Below are 27,060 nucleotides of genomic sequence, written 5' to 3'. Positions count from 1 at the left end.
GTAAACGAGTTAAACGAGTTTTCATTCGACGCTTTTATATCCTTCTCGGTTAATCAGTATTCCTATATTTACATACACTCTTGTCGGTATACATCTTGGTAAATGATTTTTTCGATATAGGTATCGTTAAATCTATAAACATTTTTAAATCGATTCAATTTCTTGATATTTCATTTTAATTTCTTCAATGACAATCTCGAAATCTGATAATTTTCCTTCAACGAAAATATATCTATTCTTCTTCTATTTCGCAATACAATTTTAAATTGTTTGAATTTGAAAGATCCACTTTTGATATATGATACTAAACATTAATTTGTCTTTTTTTAAATGCTATCCGTAAAACAATTCTCCAGAAAATTGATACGAACGTTCAGAAAAGAAATAGGATTATATATTCCGACCCAGATATATAAACTAAAAGTATTTCAAGATAATTGAAATAATCACGTTATCAATAAAGAATGCGCCTATACAGTGAGTCGTATTACTTAAGTGTCGTACACTTGAGTTTTTAAAAAAAAAGTATTAAAAAAAAAAAAAAAAGGAAAGAAAAGAAAGAAAATACTTTTAATTCCAAATATTTTAATTTATGGAACAAATCTGTCAAATTTTGATGGATCCATTAGGAACGACTGTAAAAATTGAAGAAATAGAATTTTTTTTTTTATAACTTGACAACAATTTTTCTCGGAAGTAGGACGTAGGTATGTGCATTTTTTATAAACAATTCTATATTTAATTTTACTTGACCTATCACATATAAAATTTATATTATCCGTATATATTTCAATATATTTATTGAACATTGTGCATAGAACGATGTCTAACGCTTGCAAGATTTGATCATTATATAAGTTTATCACATGTAATATATAATAACTATCCTCGATAATTCATATACAATATTACAAATAATTCGAAGCTAACGTATTTCACGTTCGATCGATCCTGCAATCGAAATAAATGACAACTACAATTCAGCTTTATTCCTATCGAATGGTTACGATGTCTATGGGAAAGATGATTTTTCCATTCGTTATTCCTTTGTGTTCTTCAAGAAGAAAAAGATATATACAAAGGAACAGAAAGAGAAAAAGATATTTATATATATATATATATATATATATATATATATATATATATATAATAAGAAAGAAAAAGAGAGAGAGAGAGAGAGACAAGTACAAGAGGAGGAGGGTTCACGTTCGTCGTGTCCGTGGCTGGAATTGGCCTTTGCCCGAGGAGAGTACCATGGATACCGTCTAATGCAGCATGCGAGTAACCGCGAATGAATCAGATCTCTATGTACATATGTGTAGAGACAGACAGACAGAGAGAGAGAGAGAGAGAGAGAGAGGGAGAGAGAGAAAGAGAGAGAAAAGAGAGAGAGAGAGAGAGAGAGTGTAGTATATACACAGACATACCGCACACAAATATATGAACACGTCCATATATTATAAGTGTGCGTGTCTGGATCGTCCAACCTCTGCCATTTCCCATAGATCCCGTAACAAGGAGCCACACCCATGTGCCGCGGAGCGTTCGGCGGCTTTAACATTAAGCGCGTTATGCCGCAGTTGCGCCGTGCAACAAGAGGAGCAACGAACAAAGAGCAGATTCCTGCGTGCACGTGCAAATACAACATCACCGATCCTTTCTCTCTCTCTCTCTCTCTCTCTCTCTCTCTCTCTCTCTCTCTCTCTCTCTCTCTCTCTCTCTACATTAACAACAGCCCCTTTCAAACAGCTTTTACTTTCTTCACCAAATATTTCGAGTCGCGAGTACCAAACGAGAAAATCGGAGATCGTTTCGACCGATGATATTTCTCTTCTTATTAGAGGATGCTTGTTAAAATAAGAGAAAATCATAGAGAGAGAGAGAGAGATAGATAGATAGATAAAAAGAAAACGAGAGAGAGAGAACATCGCGAATATACAATATTCAGGAAAAGTTGTTATCTTTCGTCGAGACAAACTACAGTACCTACATAATATACGTTAAAGTCGAGATTCGTTCCTCTTCGCGGGAAGATGATAATTTCGATTAAAACGAATTGCTCCGAGTGAACGAAGCGAGACGAGTCTTTGTTTCAAAGATTCGTTTCGCGATGTAACAACTTCTCGGATGAGATTTGAGAGAGAAAGAGAGAAAGAGAGGGAGAAAGATGCAAGAGTACTCTGAACGAGTAAAGCGCATTAACGTAGAAATTATGGAAATGCAAAGCACGACCTTTCCGCTACTGTGTATACCGTGTCTCTAAAAGAACTATGCATAATAACTGGTTAGTATTAAAGTAACGAAACATGAGTATCTAAAAAGTGAGATCTTAGATAGACAAATAGGATGGTTCTTTTCGAAACTTACACGTGAACGTTATGTACGTAGTCCCGATATTACTGATCATTATATAGCGATTGAGTACACATGCCTTTTTTTTTCTTTTTCCTTTTCTTTATTTGCGAATGATTGCACGCGATTTAAGGGGGGCTGGGGGATTGGAGGGGGAGAGAAAAAAAAAAGAACGAACGAAAGAAGAAGAAACGAAAAGCTACATGTGTCTCAATACTTTTTTTATTTTTACGATGTAAGAATCATCACGTAATGGAATGGAAAAAAAAAGGTAGACCTAAGTCCTTTCATGATAGGGAAGGGAAGGAGGAGGAGGAGGAGGAGGAGAAGAAGAAGAAGATGAAGAAGAAGAAGAAGAAGAAAAAGAAGAAAGCATCGTGAGACGTGGCACCGAAATAACCGTCTAATAATGCAATGCGGAACAAGTTATTCTGGTAGCCGAGGCCCCCTCAGTGGGTTAAGCCGAGTGTTTGCCCGCTTTTTGCTTTGCTTCCTTTTGCCTTAGCAGCATAGATTGGGACAGGCCATGGATCACGAAGTAAGCTCGAAAACGACACACTCGGAGACGCCACTGGTTGGTTAGTTGGTTGGTTACCTTCTCGTCCCCCTAGCTCATGAACGCAAACGCCCGTCTGCATTCGTGTCGTATCTATAGGGTGTACTACATATCAACACAAAATTATATCCTAAACTATTACCAACCATTAATGAGAATTTCGAGAGAAAATCAAATTTTTCAATTGTACATTTTTTTCTCGTCACTTTCTTTTTCCTGATTAAAAAAAAAAAAAATAAAAATAAAAAGAAAAAAAAAAAAGAGGGAAAAAAGAAAGGGGGGAAAAAATGAAGGAAAGAAAAAGATAAAGAAAAAAAGGAAAATTACGAAGTATCACGAAACGTCACGAATACGATCCAATCGAATCTTACGGAATTCGAAACACTTGCTATTTTCATTTTCGTTCAAAAAGGGATAGATTGAAACCTATACAAGAGTTACGCATTATCTCGTAAAAATATTCTACACAGTGAGAGAAAAGTATATGTCTGTTATAAAAGAGATAAAAAAGAAAAAAAAAAGAAAATAGATATATAGATTAGATGGAAGTATAGACAAACAAAGATCGATCGTAACACCGAGTATATGAATTCGGAGGAGACCAAGCAAGACGAATAAGAGATTTCCGACTGGTGTGCGTATGCAAAGAGCGAAGATAGAAGAACCCCTCGCACACCTGCACATGTCTCTGGACAGACGCACCCTACTAGAGTAGATAGAATAAAACATAAAAGGATGGAGAAGAGAAGAAGAGAAGAGAAGAAAAGAAAGAAGAAAAAAGAAAAAAAAAAGCGACGAGCAAAAGAGAAAGAGAAAGAGAGAGAGAGAGAGAGAGAGAGAGAGAGATGGAAGAAGAGGATGGTAGGAGAATGCGTTACGTGAGCATCTTGCTTGGTAAAAACTGCAAGTGGCTCTGACGTTGCTACAAGAGGGGGAGAGAGAGAGAGAGAGACAAAAAAAATAAGAGGAAGAAAGAAACGTATACGATATGAATACGCGTATACTACGAGAAATAGATATACAAAGCTGAAGTAAGAAGGAAGAAATGGGATATCAGGCGCGTTTATTTCGATATCTCGGGAATATTAAAATTGGTTATATCCTGCGAATAGTAGTCGTCGATTTTTATCCAAAGGCAATTCTATGAGCAAATCGAGCATCTTCTATCTTTCTTCCTTATTTCTTCTATAATCACGCAAGAAAACGATAGTCACGAGTACGTGCGACTAATTGACCTCTGCGAGGCCTTTTGACAAGCGGTCGAGTTCTCTTCTCATCAGTACGCGAGAACTTACGTGCTGCATCATTCTCTCTCTCTCTCTCTCTCTCTCTCTCTCTCTCTCTCTTTCTCTTACTCTTACTCTTTTTCTCTCTTTATAATACATACACGAACACGTAGGATATATCCATGTAATACATACTTATTTCCGTCTTTGAAACCACATGGATGGAAACCGATGGAAGAGATGATGCGGCGAGTTGTTACTTCCGTCAACTATAAATGCAGAGTATTTTCCTCGAGAGGAATCTGTCACCCTTTCTCAAACTAGTAAATTCAACTCGTCGCGGCCTTCTTTAATGATGACATTTAAATAGCGACGACGCCTTCGATGTCCTTCATAAATATATATATATATATATATAAATATATAAACTCGGCTAAAATAATTGGGATGGATGGATGGATGGACGGTAAAAAAAAAAGAAAAAAAAAAAGAAAAAAGGAAAAAAAAAGAAGTTAGTCTAACGTCGAGCAAATCACATACGAATGAATTTCTTATTTCATAATAATAATCATTTACGATAAAGATATTCTTTTATTACATAAATAGTATAAAATGGTTACAAGAATACTTTACGATCCCTTCCCCCTCCCTTATCCCACATCTTTTCTTTTTATTAGATTGTCTTATCTGTCTCGATCATAAAGTTACGATAGATTCGAGTGACTAGGAAGGAAAAAAAAAAAAAAAAAAAAAAAGAAAAAGAAAGAAACAAAAAGATCGAAATCGATCTATTTTCTATACGGCGCCTTTCTCGATCTTTTACGAGTCACACATTACGCGAGTTACGCGTCGTATGCTTGACTCTCAACAGCGATTACGATAGAAATAAAAGAAAGAGAAAGAGAGAGAGAGAGAGAGAGAGACTCGAACTCTTCCGCGTTCGCGCAACCGCATATGGTTTATACCGAGCGATCGTATATACATATAGCATATACATATATATATGTATATGCTATTGTACACATACATATATATATATATATATACATAGACGTATGCACGGTTCACTGAAAACACACAACGCGGAGTCACCGTTTCTCGTAACTTACGTAACCCTTATTAAGGTGCTTCGTGACGACTATATGTAAGTAACATAAAGACAACTCTGATGTATCGTGAAAAAAAAGAAAAAATAAAAAAAAAAAAAAAGGAGGGACAAACGATTGATTCTTTTTCGGTTCTCTTTAATCGTACATGCATTCCCGATAAGTAGATAATGTACGTGCTATAAATACATACATACATACATACATACATACGTATATCGACGGAGCCGTTGTGAGCTCTGACGAAAAACGTGAAAGTCTGTTGTCCCGACGAAAGATCAACTTGCGTAATCGATTGTCTCTTCTTGAGCATCCTCGCTCTCGGTATTCTTCACGAGCTCGAATGTATCTGACTTTATTTTATAAGTATGTATGCCTATATAAAACCACTCGAAACTTATAACTCGAATTGAGAACGACTTAATTAGTTCTATTTGGAGATGTTCGAAATCGTGGAAATTGTTTTCTCTTTTTTTTTTTTTTTTTTTTTTTTTTTCTTTTATTTTTGTAACAAGATTCGATACCCAACTCGACGATCAATCTATAGGAAGATTGCTTTTCCTTTTTTCCTTTTCTTTTTTATTTTTGTTTTTTTTTTATTTTTTTTTATTTTTTTTGAACTTTTTCCTTCGAACAACGAACGTAAAGTTTCTCTTTTAATTTCCGTTCTTTTCTTCTTCTTCTTTTTTTTGATCTTCTTTTTTTTTTCTTCATCCTTACCTTTTCTTTTCTTTTCCTTTTTTTTTTTTTTTGTTTTTATTTTGTTTCGCTCTTTTATTTACAAGTTATTTAATTACAAGTCTTAGACAAGTAAGGAGCAAAATTTCTTTGTCAATTTTCATTCGTCGATATTCTTACTCCCTGACGGAGGCGAAGGAACGAACGATCGAGCGAAGATAATTTCATTAAAGGCCAATAATACGAAGCTTTCTCTCGAGGGCAATATATCCGAGTCCAGGCTCGACTTGCTTAACCCAAACGATATATGTATGTAGGTAGTGTATCTAACTAAGAGCCGTGGTTCGACGGCTTCTACAGCTTTCTCGAGATAAACTTTAGAAAGTCCTACTATTCTATCGTAGAAAGATCGAACGACTACGAGGGAGTAAAATCTAAGTAAGAGTGATATTTGTTCGTTCGATTTGAAAGAACATTGAATTGTTCTTTCGTAAAATAAGACGAAATGGGGGAGGATTTCAGTATGGATTGTTTATGAGAACGCAAGAGGGCAACACCCTGAGCGTGTAAAACTTGTTCGCTCATTATCCTCCCGCGCGTGAAAATTGCGACAGAGTTCTAGACGGGAGTCGAGGAAATGGTTTGCGTGTTACAAATAAGAGACGGAGAGAGAGAAAGAGAGAGAAAACGAGAAATACGATAGGCGAGGAGAAAGAGAAATAAACCGGATAGACAGATAGATAGATAAATTAACGTTCGTTTTTTATATGTTTGATAAAAAGAAAAATGAAAAATGAAAGAAGAAAAGGAAAAATGAAAAAAAAAAAAGAAAAAAGAAAGAAAAAAAAAATAAAAGAAAAGGGAGCAACGTAAAATTACTATTAATCTATAATTTCTAATCAATACGTTCAAAATTCTAATATAAAAGATAAATAAAAGCATATAATCGAATGTTATGACTTTGAAAGTGTTTAATTTAAAACAGGAAACGTTTGTTCGACTAATTGTTATAATACATTACTTCTTGTTCGATTTAATTAAATTGAACAACTCATTAACGGAATACTCTATAGACAGTTATCTATTCTCATGCTTATAACAAATAGTTAAGATTAAATGTAAGAAAGTAAGGGAGATAAAAAATGACGATAGAAATACGAAGAAAAATTGTGAGATAAATAGATAGAGACAGACAGACGGACGGGTGGATAGAGAATAAGATAGAGATAGATAGATAGATATATAGATAGATAGATAGAGAGAGAGAGAGAGAGAGAGAGAGAGAGAGAGAGAGAAAGGTAGACATAGAGAAAGAGTAAAAGAGAAGGAGGCACGGCAAATGTTTTGTACACATATACGCACACTATAGTAATACACAAGCAATGTACTTTCACTCGGTCGATCGATTCCCTCCTCGACGAGGCTCGTTGTCGATGTAGACTGGCTCGGTCGTTTGTGGCGAAGGCGAGGAAGAAAGAAATAAAGAAAGAAAGAAAGAAAGAAAGAAAGAAAAAAAAGAAAGAAAGAAAGAAAGGAAGGAAGAAAGAAAAAAGAAAAAAAAAAAGAAAAGAAAAAAGAAAGAAGCAAAAAAAAGAAATAACGAAAGACGACGAGAGAGAAGGTGCGTTCGTTCGATAATACTGCATCGAGTGCATTGGCCAACGTGCAGCACCGTCGGTGGCAGGTGCATGATCGACTACCTCCTGCATTCTCACGATAGTCAACTCGCTACGCGAATCGCCAAGTTATCCGTATTTTTCTTTCGCATTCTTCCTCCTTCCGTGATAACTTCCTTCGGCACGGCCATGAATAATAAAACATCCTTTGCGTTTTATCGTATAACTTTACTGGTACCCCGTTAGGAAATGACCGAGCTGATCTTCGATGAGATCGGTAATTATCGCTCCCTTATCACGATTTGTATCTTTGAAAATGGACTTTTATTATACCTTTTCTTTCCTTTTTTCTTCTTCTTTCTTTTTCTTTCGTACAGAGGAGGGGGAGGGGATATCGAATTATCGTCAGGCCAAAGAAACGTTCATAACGAATAATCGATCAGGAAAGAACGAGGCATGCGATTTCGAAGAGAATCGCAACGAGAGAGGTCGTTGCCGAATTCGAGCGTGACCAAAATTTTAAGATCCGACGATGCGTCGTCGATCCTTGTAACGCCTTAAATTAGTAGTGGTATCCGGACTTCTACCTTCCACGTTATTCTGCCTTTCTTTTTCTTTTTCTCTCTTTCTCTTTATTTCTTTCTTCCTCGTAACGTACAAAGAATACTTGATAGGCGAACGTGATTCTTTTCCTTTGCCCTTACGACTGCGAAACTCTTAAGAAATGGAAGTGCATTCGCACGTCCGTTTCTTTTTTAATGAATGTTTCAAATTTTTCTACTCGTATCGTCCGTCCGTCCATCCGTCCACTAGATCGCTATATCTTTTGATGAAAAATTTATTTTCACATATTTACATAAACATGATAATTATATATAAGTTATCTGTCTAATGGATCTAACGATAATATATTCGTCTGACATGAAAATAGGAGTGGTACTCTATGGGTATTAAATATTTTTCTATATCGTTAGTTGGCGTTAGTCGTTCAAGAAATGAAGAAAAAAAAAAAGAAAAACGAAAAGAAATGAAAAATATCTTTCGATGTATTTTAAAAGCGAAGAAAAAATTCCTTCTTATCGTTCGTTTACTACCTCAACGTGGAAACGATGGATCATCGATCGTTACGTTCAAACGGCACGTTGTAACGCGAAGAACGATCATGAATCTTTCATCGGGTTCGCTCGAGTTCGCGGAAACTTGACGAAGAATTTTGTACGATTAACGAAAGACCTTTATCCATCCTCATATTTTATTGACTATCGTGTCGTTCGATAAGTAATAATTTCTCACATAGATATCTATTTGATTAAGTAAATACATCGATACGGAAATAAAATTCTCGTGGGCGTTATAATATTAAGTAGAAATTTTTTTTTCTATTTATCTCTCAAAAATTCTTTAAGGCGATACGATATATGTGAGAGATCAGTTCGTCTAGAGGGCATTAACAATGACCTCTTTTGTCAAAAAAAAAAAAAAAAAAAAAAAAAAAGAATGAAAGAAAAAAAAATAAATAAATAAATAAAAAAAGAATAAAAGAAAGAAAGAAAAAAAAAAACGAAAGTATTTTTAGACCGGGAGGATAAAAGCGGAGGCAGTTTATAACAACATTCCGAATTAGCCTTTGTGATGCTTTTTATGTAGTATCGAAAGAGAATAAGAGAGCCTCTAGAGAATACCGTGAGTCGTTTAATTATAGCAAACCAAAGAGAACTTCGTCGAACTCCCTCTTTTCATTCTCGGAAGGAGGAAAGGGTGAACTTCCCGAACAGTTTAATCCTATGGAATAGATAGATACCTATAAAGCGTTAACCCAAAAGTAACGCTCCGACCAATTAAGGAAACTCGAGTCAATTTCAATAAACTCTATATCCGATTCGATTATTGAACAATTTAGTAGAAACATCGTCCCTTGTAACTATGTCGCATAGGTGATATAAAGTAATACGAATTACGTAGTTTCATTCAATTATGTTTGCTCCCTTCGTACTTGCTTCTCTTCTTTTGTTTTTTTTTCTTTTTTTTTTTTGGTTTTCTTATTTTCTTTTTTTTCTTATTGTAATTTGCAATTTTATTTTCTTATCCGCGGCCTCCGTCGAACAAAACTCGTCGAAATTGAAAGTCATCGCTAGCTAAATTGAATAAAGTAGTATCTATTTGTAATATAAAAATATTTCTTGCTTGTATGTAGAAAGTACTTCCTGCATAAGATTTCATAACATTTCAAATGTTAATTCGTACGTCGCTTTTCCTGTATAGATTGTCTTACTCATTTGCAAGATAAATAAAGAGAACGGTGTTTACTCGAAATAAATATTGAAATTACGAGCACACATGTGGAATATTATTTTAAAATAAATCCTATTTTCTTTAAAAATAATTATATATATATATATATATATATATATATATATATATATATATATATATATATAGAAGATGTTAATAAATTATACGTAAAATTATGTGAGAAAATTTCTTTATATAGATAATATTAATGACACGAAAGAAATTTGAAAGGATCATTTTAATCGCTTCCATTTAACTGGTCTCTGGTTAATATTAATAATTAAACGTTATCAAGATCGATGAAAGCTTTAGACGTAAGATATTCGAGATAGAAAATCTGGGAAACCGGCTCGATCGATCGATCGATCGGATCGTAAGAAATCGAGACTCGTTATTGGAAGCTCGATTTCCTGGAAGAGGCTCTCGTCCAACAGAACAAGAAGAAAAAGAAGAAAAAGCGGAAGCGAAGAAATATACCAGTCGTCTTGCGCTCGTAACACCGAAAGTCGTTCGAGAATCGAATCTTGAAGTCTGAAGCCCGCGCGAAAATGGACGAATCGCACAGCAGGTCCTCGGCTTCTGATTCTACCGGTGGTGGTCCTCGCACGGAATCCTGAGTTCAATGCCTTCTTGATGAGCCATTCCCTTCTCTCCTCATTCTCCTCCTCATTCTCCTTCTCATTCTCCTTCTCATGTTTCTTTCTCCGTCCTTCTTTTTCCAAACACGAATGTGCCATCGCCATCGTCGCAAAGTCCACCTTCCTTACTTCACCTCCTCCTCCATCCTTCTCCTCGATCCACCAATCTCACCTACTGCTTGACGTCGATCAAAAGCTGTCCTTTCGTTCGAATCGTCAAGTAGAAAATGGCCTCGTCTTTTCGAGGACAGTACTTCTACCGTCCATTATTTCCTTTTTTCCTTATCTTTCCTTTTTCTTTTTCTTTTCCTTCTTCCTCGCCTTCTTCCGATCGATTTTTTTATTATAGTTCCGTTTCTTTTATTACATATTGATATAACTGCAGTAAGATAACTGCCTACTAAATTCTTTTTATTCTTAAATACTCAGATATACGTACATAGCATATATATATATATGTATATAATAATCAACCGTATTTAATGTCAGTCTTTTCATTTTATTGGCGTACATCGGATTTATCGAATTTTCCACGAGATAGTACGAGATAATTTTTCTTAAACGAAAAAAAAAAGAAGAAGAAGAAGAAAAAGGAAAAATACGTATTACATTAAATATTAATTACAATTACATATTGCTTCGTATATTTTAACTTAGATCGTGGTAATCATGTTTCGAAGTTATTCTTGCGTAACTTTTAATAACGCGCCTTCGGCACATCTGGAATAACCATGTTGGTTTCATTTTCGACATCGGTGTATTACGCCGTTTATATATCGGGTGATTATATCGAGCAAGGAATAAATTATATTCATCCATCTATCTTCGTTCTACCTTCGTTCGCTACCTTTCTTAAGGGAAGAGGGAAGAAGAAGAAGAAGAAAAAGAAGAAGAAGAAAAAGAAGAAGAAGAAGAAGGAGAGAAAACACGATCGAGATGGCAGTAAGATAAAACTTCGTCGAATAACTTCCCGTTGATAAGGATCGTGCAAGAAGTGGGGATAAATTTATGCTAGCTCGACGGTGTTGGATGTGCGCAGGTGAAAAAAAAAGAGAGAGAGAGAGAAAGAGAACAAAAAAGGACAAAAAAAAAAAAGAAAGAAATGAAAATCAGGGCCGGTTCCCCCTCGAAATAAATATCATTTCGATCGCGTACGTGTTCTCTATCTTTCTTTTCTTTTTCCCTTACCTTTTCTTTGGATTCTTTTCTTCCCTCTCAATCTAAAATTCTATATTATTTTCACGTTGAAATATATTTCAAGATAGATTAATCAATATAAAAAAAAAAAAAAAAAAAAAAAAATATGAGATAGGATTGATCGATAAAAAGGAACAAAGTAATATCCATAAGAGTGAATTCATAGAGAAATTATCTGATCGCGTTAAAGTGCTATTCCATTACGAATATTTATTTATTTATTTATTTATTTCGATACATCAATAGTTTTACCTTTCAAGGCTTTTATCAAGAGCATTATCTGATGATAAGAGAAAGAAACGCGAGGGTTAATAGCGTCACACACGATAACGATCGCAAAGAAGAGGAAATTTATGCGATAAAAAAGTATCGTTGCGTATTCGAACGAATGGAAAATCATGGCCGACTTAGAGCTACAGATTGACGCTTTATTGAACTATATATATATATATATATATATATATTATATATGTATACATATGTATGTATGTACATACATTCTGGAGATATAATAACTCACGAGTAGACATTTAGAATTATTGTCATCTTCTTTTCGAAACAAGCCAATGATCTTCGTTATCTTATCACCACCTTCTCGATCTTTTTATTTCTTTTTTTTTTCGAGGACTAAAGGCGTGAGAATTGTCCGATCAAGGAAATAGCGCGCCCTCTAATTTGTGGTCAATTAATATCAACAAAGTCTGACATTAAGAAGGCATATAAACCGAAAGGGAGATAAGGATCTTTGCACGGTGAAGATCCCAAAGTGGATCTTCAACCTCATACATTGCACTTAGGAGACAGAGAAAGGGGAAGAAAGAGAGAGAGAGGGAGAAAGAGAAAATGTTATTTCGTTTCGTTATCGAACGAAAAATATACGACACGAATACTTCGTAACTTATATATATATATATATAAATAATTTATAAAAGGGAGAAATAATTTAACAACGTCATTATTATTAAAACTAGAAGATATTATTCTGAAATATTTCACACGTATACTATTTAATAAAATCGTTTTTAATATCCTTATGGCATTCCATCTATTCTCGTAATGGTATACGTTGTTGACCGAGGTGGCCTATTCACTTTAAGCAAAGTACCGTGAATACGAGAACCAAGAGTTTCTTATGTTAGACTCAGCGCCTTTTCAACGAAGTGCCAGCCTTAACATCTTCGCATTTTACTTTCACCCTGTCACCGCCATCCTTATTTTCTCGTTTCTACCATCTATTGCCCTTTTTTTCTTCTTCCCTACCTAACTCCCTACCTCCCACTCTCGTCCCCTTTTCTCTGTCACGTAAGTTACCCTCCTCTATCATCTCCGACACTCGCACGGATCATTTACCTTCCATCAAAAACTTTTTCATCTGTCTCGTATTTAAAAAGAGATATCGGTGAAAAGTAATTATCAAAAGTTTTCACGTTTTGCTTACGAAAGTTAAATCCAAGAAGACAGAGGACAAAGGTATCTACGAGTGTTAACGAGCACCGTTCGAAGAATAATTAACTTTAATTTTAATCACCTATGGTTCTATTAATACACATTAAACGAGATCTAAATAATGAAAAATTTATTAATGATATTTCTATATCAATAGAGGGTTAATAAGCTATTCATAAATAATTCACATGACGCGAGGATCTATCTTGGATGATACAAAGAAGAAAGTTACAAAGTTTCTTAACTCTTGCCAATCGACTTTCAATATTATTTTTATAATACAAGAAGACTCATAATTAATTACCAACGTCTCAAAAAAAGGAAAAAAAAAGTAAAAAAAAAAAAAAAAAAAAAGAAAGAAAAGAAAGAGAGAAAAGCTTTAGATTTGATCGACGAGCTGTAATTTCTTTTGAAAGTAAAAAAGAAAGTATCGTATAGTCGTGTATAAGAGTCATTAAACGTACGAACGTCAAATTTAGTATAAAAAAAAAAAAAAAAAAAAAAAAAGGAAATTAGAAAAGAAAAAAAATAAAGAAGAAAAAAGAGAAAAAGAAAAAAATACACATAAGAAGTAGAGTTCTTAACCTTCTAGCACTTAAACAGCTATATCCAACTTGAAAGAAAGGATCCGAAAGTGACAGCAGATAATGATCATTCTCTCTCCCTCTCTCTCTCTTTCTTTCTCTCGACGTTCCACTCTGCGGAGACTTAAAACGCCGTCTCGAACAGCTGTTTGAGACTTAAAGGCAAGGTCGTAGCCTTACGTCTGCGTACGCAATGCCGCGGGCGCGCCTTGCGTTCGTACGTGCACGCACGCCTTCCGTTCTCGTGTGTATAAGTGTGTGTGTATGTGTGTGTGTGTGTGTGTACACGTGTACATGTGTGTCCACGTGCGCGTGTGCGTTATTCTCACTTTGTATAAGTTAAATCATACACACACACACACACACACACACACACACACACACACACACACATATATATATACGCGCGCGTCACGAGAGTGCACTGTGCTCTCTCTCGAAGCGAAGCGTGCATATCGTTGTGCATCCTCTGTGAACGAACGAACACGTACCTACATATTTGTTCACGTATATATATATATATATATATATATATATATATATATATATATATATCTGTATACGTGTTATTATATTATATACGAGAATATTTACGTTCATATGTGGTTATCGAGCATCGAGGGGATGCTTGACCGGCACATAATATGTAGAGAGATATACGAATACACGTGCACACGGGCACACAAACGCACACACATACATACATACGCACGCACACACGCACACACCATGAATAAAACGTGAACTCAACGAAGTATAGAATTTTAAGTTGATTCTGTTAAAGGGAAACGACACTTAAAGGGTATGGCTCCCCTTTCTTCACAGTCTTCTTCTTCTCGTTGAGCGACACCTTGTAATTAGTGTCGCTTTCGTTGATTGCGAATGAATGAAAGAGGAAGCTCACGTTTGTCACACCGCTTAAAAGTATTAATTCGATATCTCGGATTTTACTTTGGAAAAAATAGGAAATTTCTTCGAAATTTTTATCGATCAAAAGAAATCGATCCAGTTTTTGGCCTTGAAGATAGAGAGAAAGAGAGAGACGTTTCCTTTTTTTCTTTTTGTTTTTTTTTTTTTTTTTTTTTATCATTCTCTCTTATTCCTTTATTTCCATTTAAATTATTATCTATTTCCTATGAAAGAAATATTATCATGAAATATTTTTCTATGTAAAAGTTAGGTCATTGACTTAACTAAATCAACTACAAATAATATGAATGAACTTTATGAGAATGTATCCTTGTGATATGCATTTTGTGTATTTTACAATCTGCATATAAAGGAAAAAAGAGAGAGAGAGAGAGAGAAAGGATGAGAAAAAAAGAGAAAAAGAGAGTAAGAGAGAGAGAGAGAGAGAGAGAGAGAGAGAGAGAGAGAGAGAGACATACTATCGCCATGCCACGGCACTTGACTATAGTTATGCAATCCAACGAGCCACGTGTTCATGGTCAAGGTCTGCGTTCTTACTGTTGTATGGATGTAATGTAATCGTGTGTATGTGTCAGTGTATTTGCTCGCGCACATGTATACATGTGTGCACTCATGAGTATAAGCGAGTATCACGCGTACGGTCACGAAAGCGGCTAAAATGCGCGCGCAAGGGAGATACTTTGCGTTATATGCAACTGTGTAAAGGCTCGTGGTATATAACCATCGGGGAGGGCCATTCCCAACCCAAATTTAATGCCGATCGATGCCATTAATCGCCAACGAGAGGGCTGAACCCTTCGAAGGTGATCGTATCGTAATAACGTGTACATATATATATATATATATATATATATATATATATATATATATATTACATGAAGATTTTCGAACATATATTAGTGTTTAAAAGTATAATATATTGCCTCGATCAATTTACTTTACATCCTTGTATATTTAAATATATAATAGAAGATTTACGTCTATCAAGAATAAATAATATTCATTTATATCAATTATATATATATATAACTTTTCTTTTTTTCCCCCTTTCTTAATCTTGTCTTTATTTTTTTCTTTTTTTCTTTTCCTTTCAATTTCACTCACAAGAGACATTATTTCAGCGAAAACTTTCGTCTCTTAGTCTTAGCAAGTATAATTTCCATGAAAGTATCGTTAACGGAACCTTTCCTTCTTGGACGCTCTACTTCCGTCAATAAAACGGCCGTACTATTACCAAGGCCCTTTTACGTATCATGCAACTCAGGATAATTTGTTTTCTAAATCTATTAGATCGCATCGATTTGACTATTTTATTTATTATTATCTTCCTTGCCACATCTTTCTCTTTTTTCTTTTTCTTTATTTTAATTTCTTCTTTTTCTTTTTTTTTCTCTTTCTTTCTTTCTGTCTTTCTCATTACTCCTTAAGTAGTAACATAAATGTAACACGAGAATAAGTATGCATATCTATTGTAATGTATATATATGTATATCGAAATGATCCTTCAAAGGGAATCAATTATGACAAAGTGAAATGAAAATGAACGAAGCTTTTTCCTTTTTTCAATATTTTCTATTGAAATGCCTAATCAAAGAGTTCCATATACCATGAGACAAACATAAATAACATAATGAATATAGATAGAAACTTGCGACCGATTGTAGACACGAAAAGGAAAACTGTAATAACGTAGAAAAGCGGGAGAGGCAGTTCGCAATGATTTAACGTAACCGAGTTGCAGGAAGTGAATATTATTAGCATTCGCTTACCGTCCTTCTCATATACACACGTACACATACACACTTATATACATATATATATATTTTCTCTCGTTTCAAACGAAGTATTCACACCGCGAGAGTACGTTTATCATACGTGAAAAATTCACGTGTGCGTTTCATATCTATAAAACTTGTAGTTTAATGTAGTAGAGACTCGTACAATTATACTTAAATCGCGGTGTTGTATGGATAAGTACAACAAAAAAAAAAAAAAAAAAAAGAGAGAAAAAAGAAAAAAAAAGAAAAAGAACACGTGTACAACGGGCAGTCAGAGAGCGGACCAACGAGAAAGGAAATAATCGGTCTTCGTGCAAGTTTAACGCGTCAGCGAATGTACGTTTATGTGTGTATGTACACACGAATCTCTCTATGTGTGTGTATGCGTATGTGTTGTGTGCAAGTTCATACGTATGTAACGCGTGAAACCGTGTGGCGCCGCTAAAGAAAAGAGTGAAAGAGAGAGAGAGAGAGAGAGAAAAAGGGGAGGATGTATTTTATTTTACTCGTGACAGCAAAGAATTACTGAGTGCTGACTTAAACGACGCTGAGAAATCAATACCACCTTCGACCGGTCGTTCTCTCTCAACTATTTCAAACGTCCATCATTATGTAAATACGATGCGTAACATATCGTTGAAAGACGTCTTGATTAGAACACGTGAACAGTATGATTTATAATTATTAATCGCCTTGAAATTGCATATACGATATGAAGAGCAACGTGAAAAAGAATTTATTATCTCGTTAGATATACCGACAATGTTAAATAATATGGAATATATTCAATATGTCGAGAAAGAAGAAATTAAGGAGAAAAGAAGGAAAGAAGGGAAAAAAAGAAAAGAAAAAAAAAGAAAATAATAAAAAGAAAGGAACAAAGTAATAGATCGTTTTAATTCGTTGCACACGAATTGGATTCGCTTTTGATCGTACAAAATCGCTTGGCGACACTCTCCCTCACGGAGACGAAGCCCTTTGTTCCTCGCGAACAATGCTCCCATCGTGAGATATAGTTGAGTGAATATATATATATATATATATATATATATATATGCATAGATCTCGTTGGGCCACATTGCTCTTCGCGAAGTGGCGTTTTAGTATTTCTATTTCAAAGTTTCTACCAAACTTTGGCTCGCCCGGTAAACATGTTTATCGGGGAACATTGAAGAAGTAGGCCACGACGATCATCCATCCTATTTCTAAAGTACATTTTTATACGACAGAGGATATAAAAATATTTTTCTTACTCGACACTCAACCGCACATATAGAGTACTCTGTGTAGAGACTGTCAGATTATACATTTTTTTTTCTTTTTCTTGTTTTTTTTTTTTTTTTTTAGGAATAGAAAGAGAAAAAGAGAGAGAGAGAGAGATCGAATCGATGTAATCTTTGTGACATATGACACACATACATTTCCCCTGTCTAAAATTTGGTACATTTTAGATAGAGAAATTTGATATATTTTATGTATTATCAGCGTACAAGTGCGTACGTATATACTACAACAAAATTTATAGTATTTAGTTATTTATCTGTCCGATTGTAAGTTAGAACTAAACTTGGATAAAATAATAGACGCAGTTTATTCTAAGACTCGAGCGATGAGCAGCCAAACTTTTGAATCGAAGTGTATACGTCTACCTACGTGCATAGAAATGCATAGATAGGAAAGAAAAGAAAAGGATAGAAACAGTGGAAAATAGAGAGAGAGAGAGAGAGAGAGAGAGAGAGAGAGAGAGAGAAGAATAGAGGGAAAGAGAGAGAGGGAGGGAGAAAGGGAAAGAGAAAAAGAGAGAGAAAGAGAGAGAGAGAGAGAGAATAAGAGAGGGAACGCGCGAAACGACCGATCTTAATCAATTTCGCTTAATTTCACCGTTGCATGAGCACTTCGTGCCGGTAAGCTGTTTAACGGTGGTATTGTACTAACACTATTCTAAACTCTCCCTTCCACCTACGCAAAACGCATACACCCACGCACCCAGACATATGTAGTAGATACGCATAAATACATACATACATACATACATACATACATATACACATGCATACGTATATGATGTAAATGTATTCAAACTACATTTCACTACGTGAAATCAAAGTTTCCTTCGGACGAACCTTTTCGACTTTCTAAGGCACAAAAAAAAAACAACAAAACGAAACGAAAAGGAAAAACAAAAGAAGAAGAAGTAGAAAGAAAAAGAAAGAGGAAAAAAAATAAAAGTCAACGATCGAAGAAAAAGAATAGGAGACAGAATAAAATAATGACAAAAATCTGGAGGTTACGAGTGTGAGATATAGAGGATGAGGAGGTGGCAGGGCGAAGGGGGTGGGGAGTGGAGGGAACAGGGAGAGGTGGAAGGGGAAGTAGATTACTAACGAGTTCGAGAGACGATAAAAATAACGACAAAGGCGGAATCGCGTTCGAAAGTTGAATCGATCGATCTATTTGCTTCATTCGATGCTTATGCAATGCGGCTTACGTTCGCAATGGAAGCGACAAGAGCGAGAAAGCACGCTTGAAGTTCGCTCGCGTGGTATCAGCTATATACACGCGCGCATACATACGCAGCAGACACATATACACACGCGTTCACGGGCGTGCCCGTGCGCGCGCGCACAGAAACACACACATAGACACAGAGAGGACATAGACGTAGAGACATAGACATATAATATACACAACAGATAAATACACATGGAAAGATGCGTACGCGAAAATAGATGAAAGCATAGTAGAGTGAGCGCATACGCACTCCTTCGCGCGCATATATAGGGACATACACGAGCGTTCGTTGGTAGCATCACTTCGCTGATGATATACCCTACCCGAGAGTTCATTGCTCTTGGGGTGCGAGCAAGATGGAGAGATTTGTACGAGCGAAAGAGAAACGATGAAAGAGAGAGAGAGAGAGAGAGAGAGAGAGAGAAGGCGTAGGTATGGACGCACACCGGTGGAGTGACTGAAATCAACGATAAGAGAGAGAGAGAGATGCCAAGAGAGGGATTAAGCGAGAAGGAAATACACAGCGGAAGGAGTGGACCGAACGTCTAAGGAGCGACAAAGACGAATCGCGTGAAGTATTTACCGCACGCCTCGCCGACTGTTAATAATTCACACGCGATTTCCAGCACTAGCATCTCGAAGAGTGTCGAGAACTTCTCGACACGGCTCGATTTTCTCTTCCCGAGGAAGAATTTTAAGAGGTGGAAGCAGATCGACCGACAACAACCTCGACGATCATCTTCCCAAAAAGACTGTCTGACTGGTAACATCCGTGACTACTTCGATGGAGTAACTATGGAGAATTGGTAATCCAAAAATGTTGTGAAAGAGATTGAAGGGAAAGAGTGTGTATGTGTATGCATGTGTATGCATGTGTGTGTGCGTATGTGTGCGTATGTATATTTGTGTCTATGTGGGTATGTACGATGAGTAACAAAGAAATAAAAGTGATTCATAATTGCGTTATTTAATAGAGTACCATCGTGCTTGAAGAAGTAAATACAGTGCCTCTTACTCGTAGGAAACAGCTGAGATGGATTCATAAATTTCAGTGAGAAGGCCGTTACTTCGGGCGAACACGTGTCCGTGCGTTGGGAAATACAGTGAAAAGCATTAATGGCGGCTCCTCGTAGAAAGATCTACGTTAAGGGATCTACGTAAAATTCTAATGGAAAAAGCTTTATATATCGACTGATTTTCGAGTAGAAAATTACAGACTCTTATTGTTAGGTTGAATATTCAATAACACGGAAGTGTTTATCTGCGAAATCGGAAAATGACGAACACGTGCTAGATCAAAGTATATATATATATATATATATGTAGATCTATGCATAAGTATAGCTATAATATATATACGATATATAATATATAAGTATATATCGAACGAAAGTATATATGTATATATATATATATATATATATATATATATATGTAGAGGCTAGAGATTGTGTACCGGACGCGGTAGCCGGGTGCAATGTACCTGGATGAGTCACACAGTAACGCAACGCACTCGCGCACATTCGAAGAGACACGTTCACATACGTAGATTCACGCGGACTCACTTGCTTATTCTTTGTGTATGTGCTTGTGAAACTCTCTCTCTCTCTCTTTCTCGCTCTCGCTCTCTTTCCCTCTTTCTTTTTCTCTCTCTTCTCGCCAAACTCATCGTATGCGATCCTCTTGTGCGAAGAGAAACGAAGAAGCCAGGTAGAAAAGAAGGCAAAAGAGAGAAAGAGAGAGAGAGAGAGAGAGAGAGAGAGAGAGAGACGAGAAATAAAAATCCAATCATTTCGACCGGTTTTGCATCGTGCCGAAGAGGATAATGGAATACCGCATCACTTTTTGCCAGTGCAAGGAATATATATCCTTGCGTTAATACACGAGCTACGTTCCATCACTCTTATCTTTTCTCTCTTCGTTATTCGTTTCAGGTACGTAACTAAATGCATATCACGAAATAATACACTTTTCATCAAGTATATGCTAATTGTCATACCCATACGTAATATATTTATAGACACTTATAGATTCGAAAATGAAAGAGATAGAATATTTTTTCATTTCGCCGAGGATCAAATTATTATTCCGTTCATCCTTATCGCGAAACTCGTATTCATTGATCTTAAACCATAACGTAAGCACTTACGTTACTCTCGTATGTATCGAATTGCATCGAACATTCGTCCTCGGTGACTTTGAACAATGCAGACGCTTCGAGGCGTCGAAAGCGACGTACGTATGGTACGATACATACAACAAGCAACTTCCGGAGGAAAGCTACCAGAATCCATATACCCTGAAGCAATTATCGGTTAGAATACAATTAATTATTTCTACGAACTATACATCATTACGATCGGCATCGGTTGATTAGCTTCGCCAAGAAGGATATATCGATCGGTTATTATTACGTTATCGCGATCGAACGATCTATTTATCTTCGGCGATTACGAGAAAGCTTTACTTGAAAAACTTTACGAAATTGGTTCTCTTAAGAAAGATTAACCTTATTTCTAATAATCGAATTACGTTGAACACGGTGTAGGACACGGTGATTGATTAAATTCGAACTTGATAAAGAAGTATAGAAGCCAACTGTAACGAAAGAATTCTTTTCTAATTCAACGTTCTAACGTTGAAAGAAAATGTAAGAATAACTTCTTTAGTTTAGAACCTGTATTTAGAATGACGGAGAGAGAGAGAGAGAGAGAGAGAGAGAGAGAGAGAACGAGAGAGAGAGAAGAGTGAAAGAATCGGAAAAGGCGAAGGCGAGAGACATTCGAAGACACGTCCGATGACTTTTAAAACGGGATTGCGTAATCCTTTGGATTTAGTTTACTTTCGTCGGTGTCGATGCCACGCACGTAGCGTGACCGTGGCACTGAACCAGCGGCACGAACTTTCTCGTGGCCTTCGTTCCAGGAAGACGTTTTACGTGACACGAAGAGGACGCCAATCGCTGCAGACTATCATCGTCAACTTCACGTTCGAGCGATGAAGTTAACTTCTCGTCCCTTACTATCTTGCATTCCTTGCATCGATGATATTTTATTACTGACAATCGAACGAGAAGAATAATACAAAGGATAATTATTGATTACTTATATACATAGAATATTAATTATATCGCTTTATTTAGCGTCAACGAATGAATGAAAATAAATATTGGACGGTGTATATGTAATCGTCCGATCGATCGATCTACTCGTCTGATGTTACGTAATTTAACGAAAAAATATTTCTAAACGTTTTATCTTGAAAATATAAATGAGAGTGAAAATGATCGGGATATATAAAAATTAACGTTAAAGAGTTAAGAAATCGGTCGGTTTAGTTTAGTACGAGTAACGCTTAGCTAGCATTGTCGTCGGGGCATCTCGACGTTGCTGGCCTCGTTCTGCCACTGTCACTGTCAATGACCAACGGATCAGTGCCAATCCTTGACTTCGAACAAATTGCTCGGTCACCAAGTTAGTTAGACATACATATGTAACCATTTTCATCGACGTGATAACATCTACTTGTTCAAAAACTTTCTGTCTCGTGATACCCATCCTATGTTCGTCTTTCGAAACTTTTTTTTTTCCACCGGGGAAGAAGTTTTTCTTTTTCTTTTTTCTCCTTTTTTTCTCTTTTTTTTCTTTTTTCTTTTTTTTTTTCTTTTTGTTTTTTTTTCGTCACGGTGCAATAATCTAAATGGACGTTCCCAGCTAAACGAAATGAATTTTTACGAGAGCTTCCTCCGAGAGCTTTATCAAAAGCTCTCGTTTCTACTCTTATAATAAAATTTTCTTTTCTGCTCGAGTCACGATACTCGTCGCAGATCGAATAGGAAAGTTCTACTCCGGGCACGAGATTCTTGCTTTTACGATTGTTATAGACGATAAAATCGTGACCTGAGACGGACTCGGCTGACTCGTCGACTCGCGTCCAAGTTGTAAGAACGAAACTACTTCTCCAGAGTGGTATCGACTCGATTCGATCTTGTGAATCGATTTAAATCATCGATCATCCACCCCGAGACATATCGTTTTGCATTAGGTATAACATCGAGGTACAGTTAAGCGTGTTATTCTTGACACTCGAATACGATGTTACAGAAAAAAAAAGAAAAAAAAAAAAAAAGTCCTAAGTTACGAGGACCTTGATTCCCCTTCGCCACTTCCTTCCCCTGCCCTCCCTGTCCGTCTCCCAAAGAAAACTGTCCAAACTTGAAATTCAAACTAAGGATTTCGGACTCTATCAATCGAATCTAGCCGAAGGCTATCTTTCGTGAGACTGTATAATTTGATCGGTCGTATACATACGTATCGACATTTGCAGAGTGCTCGCAAAAATCACTATCGAAGTTCTAATTTCACTTGATGGTTAAGGACCAATTTTGATCGGTCTCGATATTTATTATTATAACGCTTAATATAATCATAGTAATGACGAAATTCAAAGCTTCGATTAAAGAATAAAAAAATAAAATCTGTACCTCTAATAAAATTGTTAGTATTAGTGCTTTGCTCATCGTAGTAATAAATTCAAACGCTTTTAGAGATTTTCCGCGAATGTGGTTCGCGTAAGCGCATAAAGAGAAAGAAAGAAGAAAGAGAGAGAGAGAGAGAGAGAGAGAGAGAGAGAGAGAGAGAGAGAGAGAGAGAGACGGTACAAAGTGGGGAGTGAGAAAAGAGAGAAGACGAAGCGAAATGTCAGTCGACGCTCTATTTGCAAATAGAGAGAGAGAGAGAGAGAGAGAGGGAGACAGAGAGAGAGAGAGAAGAGAGAGAGACAAGGTTGTAGTAGCTCGATCCACGAAGAAGATAGAATAAGAGTAGAGAATACTCGAGGATGGCACGGCTTGTCCGTTCGCGGAGACAATGAAAGAGAGGAGAGAAGGTGGATAGGTCGATCGAAAGAGAAATCGTGCAGGGTACGTACGGGCGACGATGCGAGAGCGGCCGCGCGTATCCAAGAGATTATGGACGCCGCGATACGCTTCCGACCTTTCTCGCACACATTTCTATCATAACCTTTTACGGAAAAAAGAGCTTGGTACGAGGTTTTCCGCGCTTAAAAGATACAAACGGAGTTGCTTCCATGTATTATATATAATATCTATAAATAAAGCTTATGTATGTATGTATGTATATATGTATGTATGTATGTATGTATGTATGTAGATAGATAGATAGATAGATAGATAGATATATGTATAAAAGCACGTATAAAAGGGCGGTGGTCTTCGATTAATAAGTTCAAGAGAGAAAAGAACGATGATTCAAACGCAAAAAGGTTGCCGATCTTTCCACATGTTGTTCTTGTTGTTCTTGTTGTTGTTCTTGTTGTTGTTGTTGTTGTTGTTGTTGTTGTCAATTAAAAAAAAAAATATATATATACATACAAAAAGGATAAATTATTGAAAGAAATGAAACAAACCTTGCTTAATGACGATGCCTGAAGGCACCTGGACTATCGGTAGCGCGGCGTTCGGTGGATTAGCAGCGATGGTTCCTGGTGTACCAGGAGGTGGCGAGGCACTCGCACTCCCAACCGATCCAGGATCGCTGAATCCTTGAGTGCTGTTCTCCTCTGGACCGTCGAAGAAGCTTAAATTGAACTCGCTACCGGCATCGAAGGACACTTCCGGAGTGAGCGTGTCCGGCGCCGGGGCGCTACCCAGACCCGCGCTCAGGGACTGGTCGATTTTGAAAACGTCCATTGTACGAAGGAAACTGATGATGCTGCCCGGCGATGGTACACCTCGCTAACGGGCACGTCGCTCACCATTCGCGTTCTCGCGGCACTCTCGACAAAGACTATAGCGACTTTTTCTTTTTCTCTTTCTCTCTCTCTCTCTCTCTCTCTCTCTCTCTCTCTCTCTTTCTCTTGTTCTCTCTCCTTCTTTCGTTTTATCCTCGACTTATCTCGAACGTCAACGTTTACGTTCTAGTCCCTCTCTTTCTCAGTTTACTTCTTCTGTTTCCTTTTCTTTTCAGTATATTTATTCCTTTTGAAAGGAAAGGAACACTTTACCAAAGGCGACAGGATTTTATATCCTCTTCGAAAAAACTATCTCAAAGTATACAATTCCTGACAATCCTTCTCTCTTCCTCGTAAGATCCTTCCTCTTCATATCGTCGAGATGGAAATTTAAGGTCCCCCCCTTCGGTCACTTGAATCGTAGACGACTCGACTTCGTGTCTCGTCTTTGTTGTCCTCGTAAAACCCTCCCGAATACGCGAGCGAATGGAAAGAAGAAAAGAGAAAGAAAAAAGAAAAAAAAAGAAAGAAAGAAAACAAAAACAAAACAAAACGTAACGAAAAATCGTATCAAAATCGAAATCGTAGATTGGGATGATAAAGTTCGATGAACATTATCGATGATTCGACGAAGATATATATATCGAAGATGGATCCGAGTTCCGGGATTTTACGAACGAGGAAGTAGAACGCGCACGTTCCTTCGTTCGTTCGATAAACAATTGTAAGAAATAAATAAATAAAGAAATCGCTCCGTTCGGAGGATCACACGAGAGCCGATTTCAATATGAGCTAACTTCGATATACTTTTACCGACTCGTTATGATCTCCTGCGATATTTCTTATCTTTTTCTTTTTCTCTTTTTTTATTTCGTACGTGTTAATGATCTCTGCGATCACATTGATGTTTTTTTTAACAGGGAAATTGAAAACAAAACGAAAAAATCCACACTTGTCACCAGCACATCACATCATTCAAAAACGATGGGGGAGGGGTTCCTCTCTCTCTCACTCTCTCTCTCTCTCTCTCTCTCTCTCTCTCTCTCACTCTTTCCTCTCTCGCTCTTTCTCGTTGTATGTCCATAAGAGTGTGTATGCATATGCATATATATATATACATATATGTATATGTATATATATATACATATATATACATATGCAATTATTTACTCGTATAGATCTACGTATATATTATATATATATATATATACATATATACATATATGTATATATATATATCTTTTTATATCGCATAGATCCATAAAACGACGTTGCTAGGGACGCTTTTTACGACGCTCGGCATCATCTTCGCTCGGGACCATTTTGTCGCGATCATCATCCTCTTGGTCGATGAACGAGCCTCTAGTTTTCTCTCGCTCTGTCTCTCTCTCTTTCTCTCTCTCTCTCTCTTTCACTCTCTCTCTCTCTCTCTCTCTTTCTCTCTTCCTTTCTTTTTTTTCTCTTGCGAATTTAACGACGCGAGGGTTCAACCCATTATTTTCGAGATCGGAAACGATCGCTTCTGTATGTAATAGCCCGTTCGCGTTTAGTTTCCTTCTCCTTCCGTTTCTTCTCCTTCCACTTCTTAAAAACCACCTCTCTCTCTCTTTCTTTCTCTCTTTCTCTTTCTTTCTCTCTCACTTCTCTCCCACCCTTCACTCTTCGTTCCTCTCTTCCGAGAGAACTCTTTTCTTGTAACGCAAGAACTGCGGCCTTTTTCGCCGAGTTTCATCTGTCGACTGCCGGTGCCGCCATTGCGTGCGATCCATTGCTGAAAGTAAAATCAAAACGAAAAGAAAATCAGAAACTAAGGGCAAAAAAGCAGAAAATCGAAAGGAAGAAAGTAAATCGCGCTATTTGGAAAAATGAAGAATTAGAAAAATGATTGATCGATTGATTGATTGATTTGTACAATGAAATGTGTGGAAAAGAAAGATGGGGTAGGAGGATAAAAGAAGAACGTGTCCTCGAGTTATCGAAAAAAGAGACGTATATTTTAGCTCGTACTCCATTCGCATTCGGTTTTCTCTCTTTCTCCCACGTATGCATACACTAAAGCGCGTGCACACACATACAGACACATACACACAGTTAAACAAAGAATAACACACGTTAGGCACACGGACACACATATACACGCACTTTTATTCAACATGAAATTTACTATCGCACGTTCGCTCACGACAGCTCGACCGATCGTAAAGCAAACGATCGTTTATCGGATTCCAGCGAACGCGAAAGCGTCCGTCTTTCCACCATCGAGGAGTCTCGAGCGAACGCGGAAGATTTCTTTCTCTCTTGTGTGTCCGTCCGCGTAACGCGCGAATAGAAAAAGAGAGAGAGAGAGAGAGAGAGGAATGGACAAAAAGGATCGAAAAAGAGACGAAACGAAATAAGGG

The 27,060-nt window shown here is 36.7% G+C and overlaps 1 protein-coding gene across 5 annotated transcripts in view; it reads right to left on the bottom strand.

Moving 5' to 3' along the window:
• The window catches only part of LOC124422129 (ecdysone-induced protein 78C), a 77,766-nt gene that overhangs the window by 40,336 nt on the left and 10,370 nt on the right, over positions 1-27,060 (bottom strand). For 4 of the 5 annotated variants that reach the window (XM_046958165.1, XM_046958168.1, XM_046958167.1 and 1 more), the window contains one exon: positions 24,338-26,432. The exons of the other annotated variant lie outside the window; for it this stretch is intronic. In XM_046958165.1, the coding sequence (XP_046814121.1) occupies positions 24,338-24,620 (283 nt within the window). In that variant the 5' untranslated portion in view covers positions 24,621-26,432. The remainder of the gene's footprint in view (positions 1-24,337; positions 26,433-27,060) is intronic. 5 annotated transcript variants of the gene reach the window in all.

Source organism: Vespa crabro, chromosome 2, assembly GCF_910589235.1.
Source record: "Vespa crabro chromosome 2, iyVesCrab1.2, whole genome shotgun sequence".
In the NCBI taxonomy this organism is placed as follows: domain Eukaryota; kingdom Metazoa; phylum Arthropoda; class Insecta; order Hymenoptera; family Vespidae; genus Vespa; species Vespa crabro.
This window is presented reverse-complemented; position numbering and strand designations above follow the sequence as displayed.